The sequence below is a fragment of the Salmo salar genome, chromosome 01 (assembly GCF_965601325.2).
Source record: "Salmo salar chromosome 01, fSalSal1, whole genome shotgun sequence".
Taxonomy (NCBI): Eukaryota; Metazoa; Chordata; class Actinopteri; order Salmoniformes; family Salmonidae; genus Salmo; species Salmo salar.
The window spans coordinates 80711349-80726518 of NC_138291.1; the positions used below are offsets into that span (position 1 = coordinate 80711349).

The 15170-nt window shown below is 41.4% G+C and overlaps 1 protein-coding gene across 2 annotated transcripts in view; it reads right to left on the reverse strand.

Moving 5' to 3' along the window:
• LOC106612554 (1-acyl-sn-glycerol-3-phosphate acyltransferase epsilon) overlaps nt 1–15170 on the reverse strand; it is a 51514-nt gene that overhangs the window by 19118 nt on the left and 17226 nt on the right. For both annotated transcript variants that reach the window (XM_014213810.3, XM_014213805.3), the window contains 4 exons: nt 13486–13555; nt 13238–13353; nt 13032–13121; nt 10885–10975 (listed from right to left, as the gene is read on the reverse strand). In XM_014213810.3, coding sequence (XP_014069285.1) covers nt 10885–10975; nt 13032–13121; nt 13238–13353; nt 13486–13555 — 367 coding nt within the window. The remainder of the gene's footprint in view (nt 1–10884; nt 10976–13031; nt 13122–13237; nt 13354–13485; nt 13556–15170) is intronic.

Genomic DNA, 15170 nt, shown 5'->3' on the forward strand with positions numbered 1-15170 from the left:
CCACTTGGAGACACCAGTCCTCTCACTCAAACCCTTGTAGTTTGTTTATTTAACTAGACAAGTCAGTTAACCTGTTGGGTCTAGGGGGCAGCATTTGCACGTCTGGATAAAAAAAAATGTACCCGATTTAATCTGGTTACTAATCCTACCCAGTAACTAGAATATGCATATACTTATTATATATGGATAGAAAACACTCTAAAGTTTCCAAAACTGTTTGAATGGTGTCTGTGAGTATAACAGAACTCATTTGGCAGGCAAAACCCTGAGACATTTTCTGACAGGAAGTGGATACCTGATGTGTTGTATTGACTTTAAACCTATCCCATTGAAAAACACAGGGGTTTAGGAATATTTTGGCACTTCCTATTGCTTCCACTAGATGTCACCAGCCTTTACAAAGTGTTTTGAGTCTTCTGGAGGGAGATCTGACCGAACAAGAGCCATGGAACGGTGATGTCCCATTAGACACCTGGCGCGCTACTTCATGTTGGGTACCCTCGTTCCAATACGTTATAAAAGAGTATGCATTCGTCCACCTTGAATATTATTCATGTTCTGGTTAAAAAAGGCCCTAATGATTTATGCTATACAACGTTTGACATGTTTGAACGAACGGAAATATATTTTTTCCCCTCGTTCATGACGAGAAGTCCGGCTGGCTTACATCATGTGCTAACGAGACGGAGATTTTTGGACATAAATGATGAGCTTTTTTGAACAAAACTACATTCGTTATGGACCTGTGATACCTGGAAGTGACATCTGATGAAGAGAATCAAAGGTAATGGATTATTTACATAGTATTTTCGATTTTAGATCTCCCCAACATGACGTCTAGTCTGTATCGCAACGCGTATTTTTCTGGGCGCAGTGCTCAGATTATTGCAAAGTGTGATTTCCCAGTAAGGTTATTTTTAAATCTGGCAAGTTGATTGCGTTCAAGAGATGTAAATCTATAATTCTTTAAATGACAATATAATATTTTACCAATGTTTTCTAATTTTAATTATTTAATTTCTGACGCTGACTTGACTGCCGGTTATTGGAGGGAAACGATTTCCTCAACATCAATGCCATAGTAAAACGCTGTTTTTGTATATAAATATGAACTTGATAGAACTAAAAATGCATGCATTGTCTAACATAATGTCCTAGGAGTGTCATCTGATGGAGATTGTAAAAGGTTAGTGCATCATTTTAGCTGGTTTTATGGTTTTGGTGACCCTGTCTTTGACTTGACAAAACATTACACACAACTCTTGTAAATGTACTGTCCTAACATACTCTAAATTTATGCTTTCGCCGTAAAACCTTTTTGAAATCGTAAAACGTGGTTAGATTAAGGAGATGTTTATCTTTCAAATGGTGTAACATAGTTGTATTTTTGAAAAATTTGAATTTTGACATTTATTTGGATTCAAATTTGCCGCTCTTGAAATGCACCTGCTGTTGATGGAGTGCACCACGGGTGGCACGCTAGCGTCCCACCTAGCCCCAAGAGGTTAAGAACAAATTCTTATTTACAATGACGGCCTACCAAAAGGCCTCCTGCGGGGACGGGGGCTTGGGATAAAAAAAAAACAACATACAATATAAATATAGGACAAAACACATCACGAGAGACAACAACACAGAGACTTAAGACAGCATGGTAGCAACACAAAACATGGTATAAAACATTACTGGGCAGAGTCAAAAGCACAAAGGTTCATTAGGAAGAGACAATACAACACACAAAGCAGCCACAACTGTCACAAAGTGTCCATGATTGAGTCTTTGATATAAAACTGTCCAGTTTGAGTGTATGTTGCAGCTCGTTCCAGTTGCTTGCTGCAGCGAACTGAAAAGAGGAGCGATCCAGGGATGTTGGTATGTTGCACCTACCCCACATTTTCCAGGAATATTCCTCTCATGTATCCAGAGTATTTTCTGATTTTGCTAACGAAAATGAAAAGTACAGTAAATATAATAATTTACCACCACAGTAAATGTAATAATTGTACCATTATCTCCAAACTGTTCCCTTTCAATTGCTGCCATGGTTATGCAAATGATTTTTGGATCTTTCAATAAATGCTAACAGCAATACAGTGCTCCATTTAAATAATCAGGTCACATATCTGAATGGTAGACAGTGGACAAATTGCAGGATCAATGGACAAACGAGCCCATACTTCACTGAGAGGTGACTAATGTAGTCTTTCAAAAATGTCACCCGGTTGTTGTAATCACTAAAATCAGATAGAACGTCAGCTGCACTTGAGACCAGCAATTATCTAAAACCATATATGTAATGGCGCCGAAGGATGGCTGCCGTTTCATGGGCTCTTCACCAACCGTGCTATTTTGTTTGTTTTTTCGCATTTTTGTAACTTATTTTGTACATAATGTTGCTGCCACCGTCTCTTATGACCGAAAAGAGCTTCTGGAAATCAGAACAGTGATTACGCTCCTTGAACTGGACGAAGAATCGCTCTTTAACAAGACGGACGAGAGGGATTTACGCCAGACACCCGAACAGGCCCTCATCTCTGTCATTCGCAGGAGAAAGAGATGGAAAAGATATCGCAGAAAGAGATCAGGGTGCCTTGTGAGGATCTGCCGACGAGTGGCTAATCTGCCCTTGCCATCCGTACTACTGGCCAATGCACAATCGCTGGAAAATGAACTGGACAAGCTAAATGCACGTTTATCCTACCAACAGCACATTAAAAACTGTAAAACGAATGAACAACGACATGATTAACATACAGCTGGTGGGTTACACACTGCATCGTCAGGATAGAACAGCAGCCTCTGGTAACACAAGGGGTGGCGGCCTATGCATATTTGTAAACAACCGCTGGTGCACGATATCTAAGGAAGTCTCAAGGTTTTGTTCACCTGAGGTAGAGTATCTCATGATAAGCTGTAGACCACTCTACCTGGAGAGTTTTCATCTGTATTTTTCGTAGCCGTCTACATACCACCACAGACTGATGCTGGCACTAAGACGGCACTCAATGAGCTGTATACCACCATAAGCAAACCGGAAAAAGCTCAAAGAGGCGGCTCTCCTAGTGGCCGAGGACTTTAATGCAGGGAAACAAATCTGTTAAACCCAATTTCCATCAGCATGTTAAATGTGGAACCAGAGGAGAGAGAAAAATACATTTTAAACTCTAGCGACCCCCTCTACTCCACACACAGACGCTTACCAAGCTCTTCCTCGCCCTCCATTTGGCAAATTTGACCTTAATTCTACCCTCCCGATTCCTGCTTACAAGCAAAAACTAAAGCAGGAAGCACCAGTGACTAGATCAATACAATTATTTTTTTTTTTTTTTTTAAAAGAGGTCAGATGAAGCAGATGCTAAGCTACAGGACTGTTTTGCTAGCAGACTGGAATATGTTCCGAGATTCCTCCGATGGCATTGAGGAGTACACCATATCAGTCATCGGCTTCATCAATAAGAGCATTGATGATGTTGTCCCCACAGACACTGTACATACATACCCCAACCAGAAGCCATGGATTACAGGCAACATCCGCACTGAGATAAAGGCTTTCGAGGAGCGGGACTCTAACCCGGAAGCTTATAAGAAATCCCGCTATGCCCGCCGACGAACCATCAAACAGGCAAAGCGTCAATACAGGACTAAGATCGAATCATACTACACTGGCTCTGATGCTCGTCAGATGTGGCAGGGCTTGCAAACTATTACAGACTACAAAGGTAAGCACAGCAGAGAGCTGCCCATTGACATGAACCAACCAAACGAGCTAAATTACTTCTATGCTCGCTTCGAGGCAAGTAACACTGAGACATACATGAGCGCACCAGCTGTTCCAGATGACTATGTAATCACGCTCTCCACAGTCGATGTGAATAAGACCTTTAAACAGGTCAACATTCACAAGGACGTAGGGCCAGACAGATTACCAGGACGTATACTCCGAGCATGCGCTGACCAACTGGCAAGTGACTTCATTGACATTTTCAACCTCTCCCTGTCCGAGTCTGTAATACCAACATGTTTTAAGCAGACCAATATAGTCCCTGTGCCCAAGAACACTAAGGTAACCTGCCTAAATAATTACCGACCCGTAGCACTCACGTCTGTAGCCATGAAGTGCTTTGAAAGGCTGACATCAACACCATTATTCCAGAAACCAAAGACCCACTAATTTGTATACCGCCCCATCAGATCCACTCCACACTGCCCTTTCACACCTGGACAAAAGGAGCACCCATGTGAGAATGCTATTCATTGACAGTAGCTCAGCGTTCAACACCATAGTGCCCTCAAAGCTAAGCTAAGGACCCTGGGACTAAACACCTCCCTCTGCAACTGGGTCCTGGACTTCCTGACGGGACGCCCCCAGGTGGTAAGGGTAGGGAACAACATCCTCCATGCTGACGCTTAACACGGGAGCCGCTCAGGGGTGCGTGCTCAGTCCCATCCTGTACTCCCGGTTCACTCATGACTGCACGGCCAGGCACGACTCCATCACCATCATTAAGTTTGCCGATGACAAGTGGTAGGCCTGATCACCAACAATGACGTGACAGCATATAAGGAGGTGGTCAGAGACCTGGCCGTGTCATGCCAGGACAACAACCTCTCTCTCAACGTGATCAAGACTAAGAAGCTGATTGTGGATTACAGGAAAAGGAGGACCGAGCACACCCCCATTCTCATCGACAGGGCTGTAGTGGAGCAGGATCAGCGCTTCAAGTTCCGTGGTGACCACATCAACAAACGAACACGGTCCAAGCACACCAAGACAGTCGTTAACCTGTTGGGTCTAGGGGGCAGCATTTGCACGTCTGGATAAAAAAAATGTACCCGATTTAATCTGGTTACTAATCCTACCCAGTAACTACAATATGCATATACTTATTATATATGGATAGAAAACACTCTAAAGTTTCCAAAACTGTTTGAATGGTGTCTGTGAGTATAACAGAACTCATTTGGCAGGCAAAACCCTGAGACATTTTCTGACAGGAAGTGGATACCTGATGTGTTGTATTGACTTTAAACCTATCCCATTGAAAAACACAGGGGTTTAGGAATATTTTGGCACTTCCTATTGCTTCCACTAGATGTCACCAGCCTTTACAAAGTGTTTTGAGTCTTCTGGAGGGAGATCTGACCGAACAAGAGCCATGGAACGGTGATGTCCCATTAGACACCTGGCGCGCTACTTCATGTTGGGTACCCTCGTTCCAATACGTTATAAAAGAGTATGCATTCGTCCACCTTGAATATTATTCATGTTCTGGTTAAAAAAGGCCCTAATGATTTATGCTATACAACGTTTGACATGTTTGAACGAACGGAAATATATTTTTTCCCCTCGTTCATGACGAGAAGTCCGGCTGGCTTACATCATGTGCTAACGAGACGGAGATTTTTGGACATAAATGATGAGCTTTTTTGAACAAAACTACATTCGTTATGGACCTGTGATACCTGGAAGTGACATCTGATGAAGAGAATCAAAGGTAATGGATTATTTACATAGTATTTTCGATTTTAGATCTCCCCAACATGACGTCTAGTCTGTATCGCAACGCGTATTTTTCTGGGCACAGTGCTCAGATTATTGCAAAGTGTGATTTCCCAGTAAGGTTATTTTTAAATCTGGCAAGTTGATTGCGTTCAAAAGATGTAAATCTATAATTCTTTAAATGACAATATAATATTTTACCAATGTTTTCTAATTTTAATTATTTAATTTGTGACGCTGACTTGACTGCCGGTTATTGGAGGGAAACGATTTCCTCAACATCAATGCCATAGTAAAACGCTGTTTTTGGATATAAATATCAACTTGATAGAACTAAAAATGCATGCATTGTCTAACATAATGTCCTAGGAGTGTCATCTGATGGAGATTGTAAAAGGTTAGTGTATCATTTTAGCTGGTTTTATGGTTTTGGTGACCCTGTCTTTGACTTGACAAAACATTACACACAACTCTTGTAAATGTACTGTCCTAACATACTCTAAATTTATGCTTTCGCCGTAAAACCTTTTTGAAATCGTAAAACGTGGTTAGATTAAGGAGATGTTTATCTTTCAAATGGTGTAACATAGTTGTATTTTTGAAAAATTTGAATTTTGACATTTATTTGGATTCAAATTTGCCGCTCTTGAAATGCACCTGCTGTTGATGGAGTGCACCACGGGTGGCACGCTAGCGTCCCACCTAGCCCCAAGAGGTTAACCTGTTTGGGATAGGGGGCAGTATTTTCACGGCCGGATAAAAAAAACGTACCCGATTTAATCTGGTTACTACTCCTGCCCAGAAACTAGAATATGCATAGTGATTTGGATAGAAAACACTCTAAAGTTTCTAAAAAACTGTTTGAATGGTGTCTGAGTATAACAGAACTCATATGGCAGGCCAAAACCTGAGAAGATTCTATACAGGAAGTGCCCTGTCTGACAATTTGTTCTCCTTCTTGGGCATCTCTATCAAAAATACAGCATCTCTCCTGTAACGTGACATTTTCTAAGGCTTCCATTGGCTCTAGGAAGGCACCAGAAAGTGGAATGAGAGCTCTCCAGTCTCTGGGCGAAAAACAGCAGGAGTTTGTGAGTGGTCCTGCTGAGAACAATGACACTGAGGCGCGAGTGCACGAGACGACTCCATGTTTTTCTTTCAGTGTGTGAATGAATACAACGTCGCCGGTAGGAATATTAGCATAAAAAAAATAGCATAAAAATGTATTTTAAACAGCGTTTGACATGCTTCAAAGTACGGTAAAGGAATATTTAGCATTTTTTTTGTCACGAAATGCACCCGCGCGTCACCCTTCGGATACTGACATGAACAAACCGGAGTTATTATTTGGATATCACTATGGATTATTTGGAACCAAAACAACATTTGTTGTTGAAGTAGAAGTCCTGGGAGTGCATTCTGACGAAGAACAGCAAAAGTAATTACATTTTTCTTATAGTAAATCTGAGTTTGGTGAGGGCCAAACTTGGTGGGTGTCAAATTAGCTAGCCATGATGGCCGGGCTATGTACTCAGAATATTGCAAAATGTGCTTTCACCGAAAAGCTATTTTCAAATCTGACACCGCGATTGCATAAAGGAGTTCTGTATCTATAATTCTTAAAATAATTATGTTTTTTGTCAACGTTTATCGTGAGTAATTTAGTAAATTCACCGGAAGTTTGCGGTGGGTATGCTAGTTCTGAACATCACATGCTAATGTAAAAGGCTGGTTTTTGATATAAATATGAACTTGATTGAACAAAACATGCATGTATTGTATAACATAATGTCCTAGGAGTGTCATCTGATGAAGATCAAAGGTTAGTGCTGCATTTAGCTGTGGTTTTGGTTTTTGTGACATATACGCTTGCTTTGAAAATGGCTGTGTGATTATTTTTGGGAGGGTACTCTCCTGACATAATCTAATGTTTTGCTTTCGCTGTAAAGCCTTTTGGAAATCGGTAGCGGAACGTCTGTCCCTAACAGGTTTTAAGAGGGCACGACAAAACCTATTTCCCCTAAGGAGACTTAAAAGATTTGGCATGGGACCTCAGATCCTCAAAAGGTTCTACACCAGAGAGCATCCTGACTGGTTGCATCACTGCCCTGTATGACAACTGCTCGGCCTCCGACCGCAAGGCACTTCAGAGGGTAGTGCGTATGGCTCAGTACATCACTGGGGCCAAGCTTCCTGCCATTCAGGACCTCTATACCAGGCAGTGTCGGAAGGCCCCCAAAATATTGTCCAAGACTCCAGCCACGCTAGTCATAGACTGTTCTCTCTGCTACCGCACGGCAAGCGGTACCAGAGCACCAAGTCTAGGTCAAAGAAGCTTCTAAACAGCTTCTACCCCCAAACCATAAGACTACTGAACATCTAATCAAATTGTTACAAAGACTATTTGCATTGTCGTCCACCTGCGGATATTGCTGCAGTCAGCATGCCAATTGCATGCTCCCTCAACTTGAGATATCTGTGGCATTGTGTTATGTGACAAAACTGCAGATTTTAGAGTGGCCTTTTATTGTTCCCAGCACAAGGTGCATCTGCGTAATGATCATGCTGTTTAATCAGCTTCTTGAAATGCCACACCTGTCAGATGGATGGATTATCTTTTCAAAGCAGATATGTTCATTAACAGGGATGTAAACAAATTTGTGCACAACATTTGAGAGAAATAAGCGTTTTGTGCAAACAATTTCTGGGATCTTTTATTTCAACTCATTAAACATGGGAGCAACATTTTACATGTTGCGTTAATATTTTTGTTCAGTGTAGTTAAATCTGTTGCTATGCAAACATAAGACTACAGTTTATCGAGTGCCACACTGGGTAAATATTGCATTCCATTTCATGGTGATATGGCTATGATGGCCAAAGCAGTTAATTGAGAAATCAGCAATTGCAAATGTTATAACTTCAGAAGCGGCTCACACAAGGGATTATGATCTAAAAGACCCAAAGCAGCAGTTTATCTCAATATCAAACAATTTCTGGGTAACAAACTAAGTACCTAATTGTTTTCAATTAAAATGGTAAAAAATAAACAAAAATAGCTTCTTAGCAAAGAGAAATTTCTCAAGCAAGAATTTTGCCAGGACATTCTGGGAGTGGTCCGAGAGGGGAGAGGAAAACTAGCTGTTATTGGCAGAGGTTTGGAACTCTCGTTCTTATTGGTCTACTAACTAATTAACTGCCTGGTAAGGTCACCAGGCAGGCCAAAACCACATTCCACCAAAACAGACTGAAATCCCAGGCAGTCTTTTCAAACAGCTCATACACTTTAAGGGCATTATCATTTTCATAATATTATTCCAACCACAGAAATATAAAAACACAGGAATATCACTTGACTGCACAGGGCGTTTGATCTTTAGCATTAGCTTAATTTTATTAATACTCTACTAAGTATAGAAAAATAAGTACATTATAGTAAACAAGAAGTATGTGGACACCCCTTCAAATTAGTGGATTTGGCTATTTTAGCCACACCCGTTGCAGACGTGTGTAAAATAGAGCACACAGCCATGCAATCTCCATAGTCAAACATTGGCAGTAGAATGGCCTTACTGAAGAGCTCAGTGACTTTCAACATGGCACTGTTATAAGATGCCAAAAAGTCAGTTCGTCAAATTTCTGCCCTGCTAGAGCTGCCCCGGTCAACTGTATGTGCTGTTATTGTGATGTGGAAACGTCTAGGAGCAACGTTTCAACCGAGAAGTGTTAGGCCACAAAAGCTCACATAATGGGACCGCCGAGTGCTTCAGCGCATAAAAATCGTCTGTCCTCAGTTGCAATACTCACTACGGAGTTCCAAACTGCCCCTGGAAGCAACGTTAGCACAATAACTGCTCATCGGGAGCTTCGTGAAATGGGTTTCCATGGCCGAGCAGCCACACACAAGGCTAAGATGAGCATGCGCAATGCCAAGTGTCGGCTGAAGCAGTGGAAACGCGTTCTCTGGAGTGATGAATCTCGCTTCACCATTTGGCAGTCCAACTGACAAATCTGGGTTTGCCGGATGCCAGGAGAACACCTGCCCCAATGCATAGCGCCATCTGTAAAGTTTGGTGGAGGAATAATGGTCTGGGGCTGTTTTTCATGGTTCGGGCTAAGCCCCTTAGTTCCAGTGAAGGAAAATCTTAAAGCTACAGCATACAATGACATTCTAGACGATTCTGTGCTTCCAACTTTGTGGCAACAGATTGGGGAAAGCCCTTTCCTGTTTCAGCATGACAATGCCCCCGTACACAAAGTGAGGTGCGTACAGAAATGGTTTGTCGAGATCGGTGTGGAAGAACTTGACTGGCCTGCACAGAGCCCTGACCTCAAACCCATAGAACATTTTCGGAATAAATTGGAACACCGACTGCGAGCCAGACGTAGTCGCCCAACATCAGTAGCCAAGCTCACTAATGCTTGTGGCTGAATGGAAGCAAGGCCCCGCAGCAATGTTCCAACATCTACTGGAAAGCCTTTCCAGAAGTGGGGAGGCTTTTATAGCAGTTTAAGTGGGACCAACTCCATATTAATGCCCATGACTTTAGAATGAGATGTTAAACGAGCAGGTGTCCACATACATTTGGCCATGTAGTGTGGTAGTCGGCTACCAAACGAAAATATCCTACTTTATGAAACAAAAGGTCATAAAACAAGAAACCATTTCAAACCTTTCAACTTGCTCTTGAGAATTAGGTCTACCAACATAAATCACTTACAGGTCAGCAGTAACATACTTTTGTAATCACAAATTAATCTTTTGCCCAATTTATAAGCTACAGCCTCTGGAATATTTAATTAAAAGGAGCTCACTGGTCCAAGCTGCCAAACTCTTAGCACTGTACCAGCAATCCACTGACAAGGATAAAAAAAAATAGGCAAAATGAAAAGCCGCCTGTTCTAAGGATCCACTCTAATGCGGTCAACAAACATTTGGGTTGTGAGATTTTGACAAAAGATTGCAAAAAGTTAGTTGGGAGGGTAGATTGTATCCGCTGTTACAGTAAATGTATCTTGCTTTTAAATTGCAAGTTGTATTTGTTCAAAACCTTGTTACCAAATACCTTATGACCCAAAAACCATTATACCGTTTTAAAAAAAAGTTAGGGATTGAGTCCTCCTCTGTATTCTGCCACTGAACATGGCCACTGGGAAGTTGCTGAGGTTAAAGGTTTAAAAAGAAAGCAGTGCTACAACAATCACTTTCAATGTGGGATAAGGAATCCATTAAGCATGGGAGGGGAAGAAGGTGAAGTACCCGTTCCAATGCATTACCCCTACATGACCTCTATTCGTTAATCCTTCCCAAAGCTTTGCTATTAGTCATGAAAGAATACACTAGCTCGGAATTTATAAATCAATGTGAAAGTATGAAAGAGCACCTTCTTTAGTGGCAAAAGCCTGACTGTCGCTGATCATCTTCTTGAGTTCAGGGTTGTATCGGGTTCCTTCTGGGAAGATGACAAGATACATCTGCACAGAAATCAAAACAAACGGGGGTTTAGTTACAGCAAGTGAAGACTTGCAGGGGAGATCAGCACATCATTACTCGTAAGGTAAGTAGTCTAAGACTGTTTCTACACTCTACATATAGCGCATTCGGAAAGTATTCAGAGCCCTTGACTTTTTCCACTTTGTTACGTTACAGCCTTATATTAAAATTGATTAATCTACACACAACACCCCATAATGACAAAGCAAAATATCACAAGTGTTCAGACCCTTTACTCAGCACTTTGTTGAAGGACCTTTGGCAGGGATTACAGCCTCGAGTCTTCTTGGGTATCACGCTACTAGCTTGGCACACCTGCAGATCCTCAAGCGCTGTCAGGTCGGATGGGTCTCTCCAGAGATGTTCGATCGGTTTCAAGTCCGGGCTCTGGCCACTCAAGCACATTCAGAAACTTGTCCCGAAGCCACTCCTGCGTTGTCTTGACCGTGTGCTTAAGGTCGTTGTCCTGTTAGAAGGTTAACCTTCGCCCCAGTTTGAGGTCCTGAGCACTCTGGAGCAGGTTTTCACCAAGGATCTCTCTGTACTTTGCGCTCTTCATCTTTCCCTCGATCCAGACTAGTCTCCCAGTCCCTGCCACTGAAAAACATCCCCACAGCATGATGCTGCCACATCATGCTTCACCGTAGGGATGGTGCCAGGATTCCTCCAGACGTGACGCTTGGCATTCAGGCCAAGTTAAATATTGACTGTAGCAGACGAGAGAATCTTGATTTTATCATTTAGGTGCCTTTTAGCAAACTCCAAACGGGCTGTCATGTGCCTTTTACTGAGTGGCTTGTCTGGCCACTACCATAAAAGGCCTGACTGGGTGAGTGCTGCAGAGATGGGATAACCTTCCAGAAGGACAACCATCTCCACAGAGGCAATCTAGAGCCCTTTCAGAGTGGCCATCGGGTTCTTGGTCACCTCCCTGACCAAGGCCCTTCTCCTCCGATTGCTCAGTTTGGGCGGGCGGACAGCTCTAGGATGAGTCTGGATGGTTCCAAACTTCTTCTATTTAAGAATGATGCAGGCCAGTGTTCTTGGGGACCTTCAATGCTGCAGAAATGTTTTGCAACGCTTCCCCAGATATGTGCCTCGACACAATCCTGTCTCGGAGCTGTACAGACAATTCCTTCGACCTCATGGCTTGGTTTTTGCTCAGACATGCACGGTCAACTATGGGACCTTACATAGACAGATGTGTGCATTTCCAAATCATGTCAAATCAATTTAATTTACCAAAGGTGGACTCCAGTCAAGTTCTAGAAACATCTCAACGATAATCAACGAAAACAGGATGCACCTGAGATCAATTTTGAGTCTCAATTCAAAGGGTCAGAATACTTATGCAAATAAGCTGTTTTTCATTTAACAAATTTGCTAAGATTCCTAAAAACCTGTTTTCGCTTTGCCATTATGGGGTATTGCGTGTAGCTTGATGAGGAAAAGGCTGTAACATAACAAAATGTGGAAAAAGGTCTTAATACTTTCCGAATGCACTGTACCCATGCACATATGAAAACCTGGGTGTCATGAAGACAAGACTAGTCAGAAAATCATGATAAAATGCTAGCACAGAAGCCCAGGGACAAAGGGTAGCCCAGAAGCTCAAACAACAAGCTGTGGATCTTCGTGTCCTGGGAAAAAGTTATTTGGCAACAGCTGTTCTTCCTGATATGGACTAGGCACAGGGAAACATTTAGAACGGACATGCCAGTGACCAAAACGGCCATTATAAATATTTCAGTTGGTTTCATGTATTTTGTATATTTTAGAATAGCAATGCTCTTCAAAGAATGACAAATTGGGATAAAGTAAGAGCACTTTTATGGTATTTCACTGGCAGCCTCACAGCCCATCAATAAAATCCATTGAATGAAGTGACAGTATTAAATATTAGTTTTGTTGGCAGTGATGTAAAAAGTTATTGGCTTCGATGCAAGAAATAACATGCTTATCACCAAAAATGCTTTTGGGAGTAAATAACATTCATAAATCAGACAGTTTCTGTCAGTGTGCTCCTTAAATACTTACTGGTGTTCCCAACACTGTCTGTGAAGAGAGCTTCTTTTTCATTGCCTTCTCGTCAAACTTTGCGCTTCGCTTCACGTAGACACCTCCATGCTAAATGAACATTTGATAAGAAAACTGATACCAAATAGGCTTAAATAGCTCTTACCAATAAGCACAATATATATTATAGCATCTAACAGTCCAAAACTTTTAGATAAATATATTACCTGAGAGAAATACCATCCGTATAATGGGAGCCATTTCAGCCCATCTTTTAGGACGTATCTCACATGGCCAAGTGCTTTCTGCCTAATGGCTAACATGTCAGCAATGATCCAGTCCGCTGTATGACAAGACAAGAGAAAGCAAGGGTTTTAGTCCAACTGCATCATGTGCCAAACTTTAACAAATTATTCTCGCTCAGAATGAACAGAAATTAATTAGTTAAGCATTTTGTTGAAAAGGAACAGCTCACCTGTGCATTGATGGTTGGAAAGGTAGACTACATTCTCTTTTTTCTTTGGCACGTCTCCATAAATAACAATCTAAAGAAGAATGAATACTGTTACTTGGCCTAAAAGACATAAGGACATAATGACAAACAGAAACAAAATGGAAGAAATTTGGGTGGCAACCAAACTGAAATTTATGCGAATGTTTGTAATTAGACATTAATTGGATTTTCCACAAAATCCTGGGTTTGTGCTGAGGCAAGCCAATTGTGTCTTAAGTGTTTTGTTCATAAAAACGGGTCTCATCGTCTTAGCCTTTTAGAAGCTGTTAATGAACCAACTTTGCCACTTGTTAAAACACCACAACTCAGAAGTGTTGGTGTGCTTCATAAAACAAAGAGTGTTTCTCAATATGCATACTAATGTTATCCACACTCATGCTCCGAGTTAGTTCTCCAATGACGTTCTTGTGACGACGAGAGGGTTGAGAACGCATAAACATTTGAATTTGTGAAGCTAGCTATATGTGAATCGTATTAATATAGCTAGCCAGCTAGTTTGACAGTTTGATTTGGAGTCATTCTCTGACCGTTGCATGCTCCAATTTTCTTGCTTGGAGCACGGTATAATGCATATTGAGAAACACCCAAAATGTTTGAAAATAGTAGGGAATTCCAGGTCTTCAACGTGTCTACTGGTATTCCCACTGTGGGCCTATGTGAAATATCATTTTGAAAGCCATATGCAAGAACACCCATAATAAATGAAGTCGTCACCAGACTAGGCCTAAATAGCAAACAAAGATGAACCACAAAAGAATGGCTGTGAAGTTAAGTCATACATAAATCAGATAACATTGGCAATAGGCTAGATTTGTTCCTAACAACCTAAGGATTCATTTCATAACCCCCATGTAGCAATAGCTCAAACACAGACCAAATCAAAGCTTACTTTGTTAGTTGTTTGGTGAAAACGTTGTGTAAAATAGGCCTGGGCGGTATACCGTATTTTACTATACTGGTATTGATGCACGGACCGGTTTGGGTTTTTACTTTACCCTCTATAACAGTATTTGAATGTTTGTTAAATGTGATACGCCATGTCTAATGGTCAACGCAGTACATGCAACAAAGTTGTTTCCACTTTAATCTTAATATAAATCCACAAGCGTTCTATAATTACAATATTAGTTTGTGTTTCTTACATCAGCAAACAGCTAGTTTGTATTGTCTTAGCAAGTTCAGCTACATCGTGTTAGCCACTAATGCTAATCGCTAGTCAGCTGGCTAAAAGTCAGAGAAAATGTAGCTAGCTAATACAGCCTGATCCAGTGCTGGTGGAGGCCTAAATCAGCATGTTTGTGCAACAGTATCTTCTAAATCAAAGAGAAATAGTTATGGTTTGCCTATGTTGGCTACATGAATAAAGATTTAATGTAGCCAAAGATTATAGGGCCCCTAGGAAACACTGAACATCACTTTGGTTCCTACCCTGTCACAATAACTCATCCATTGCATTTTTCATTCGTTGTCATGTCAAACACTGTATTCAAAGTGCCCACTATTATTAGTATTCTAACTATGGAATTAGAATAAACATTCTATTTCCATGATTCCAACAGTTCACCCAAGTGTTTTGATCTAAATCGCAACATTTGGTTAAAAATAAGGCCTAGTTTTTTGCCCATATTGTGGCAGTGTGGAAATGA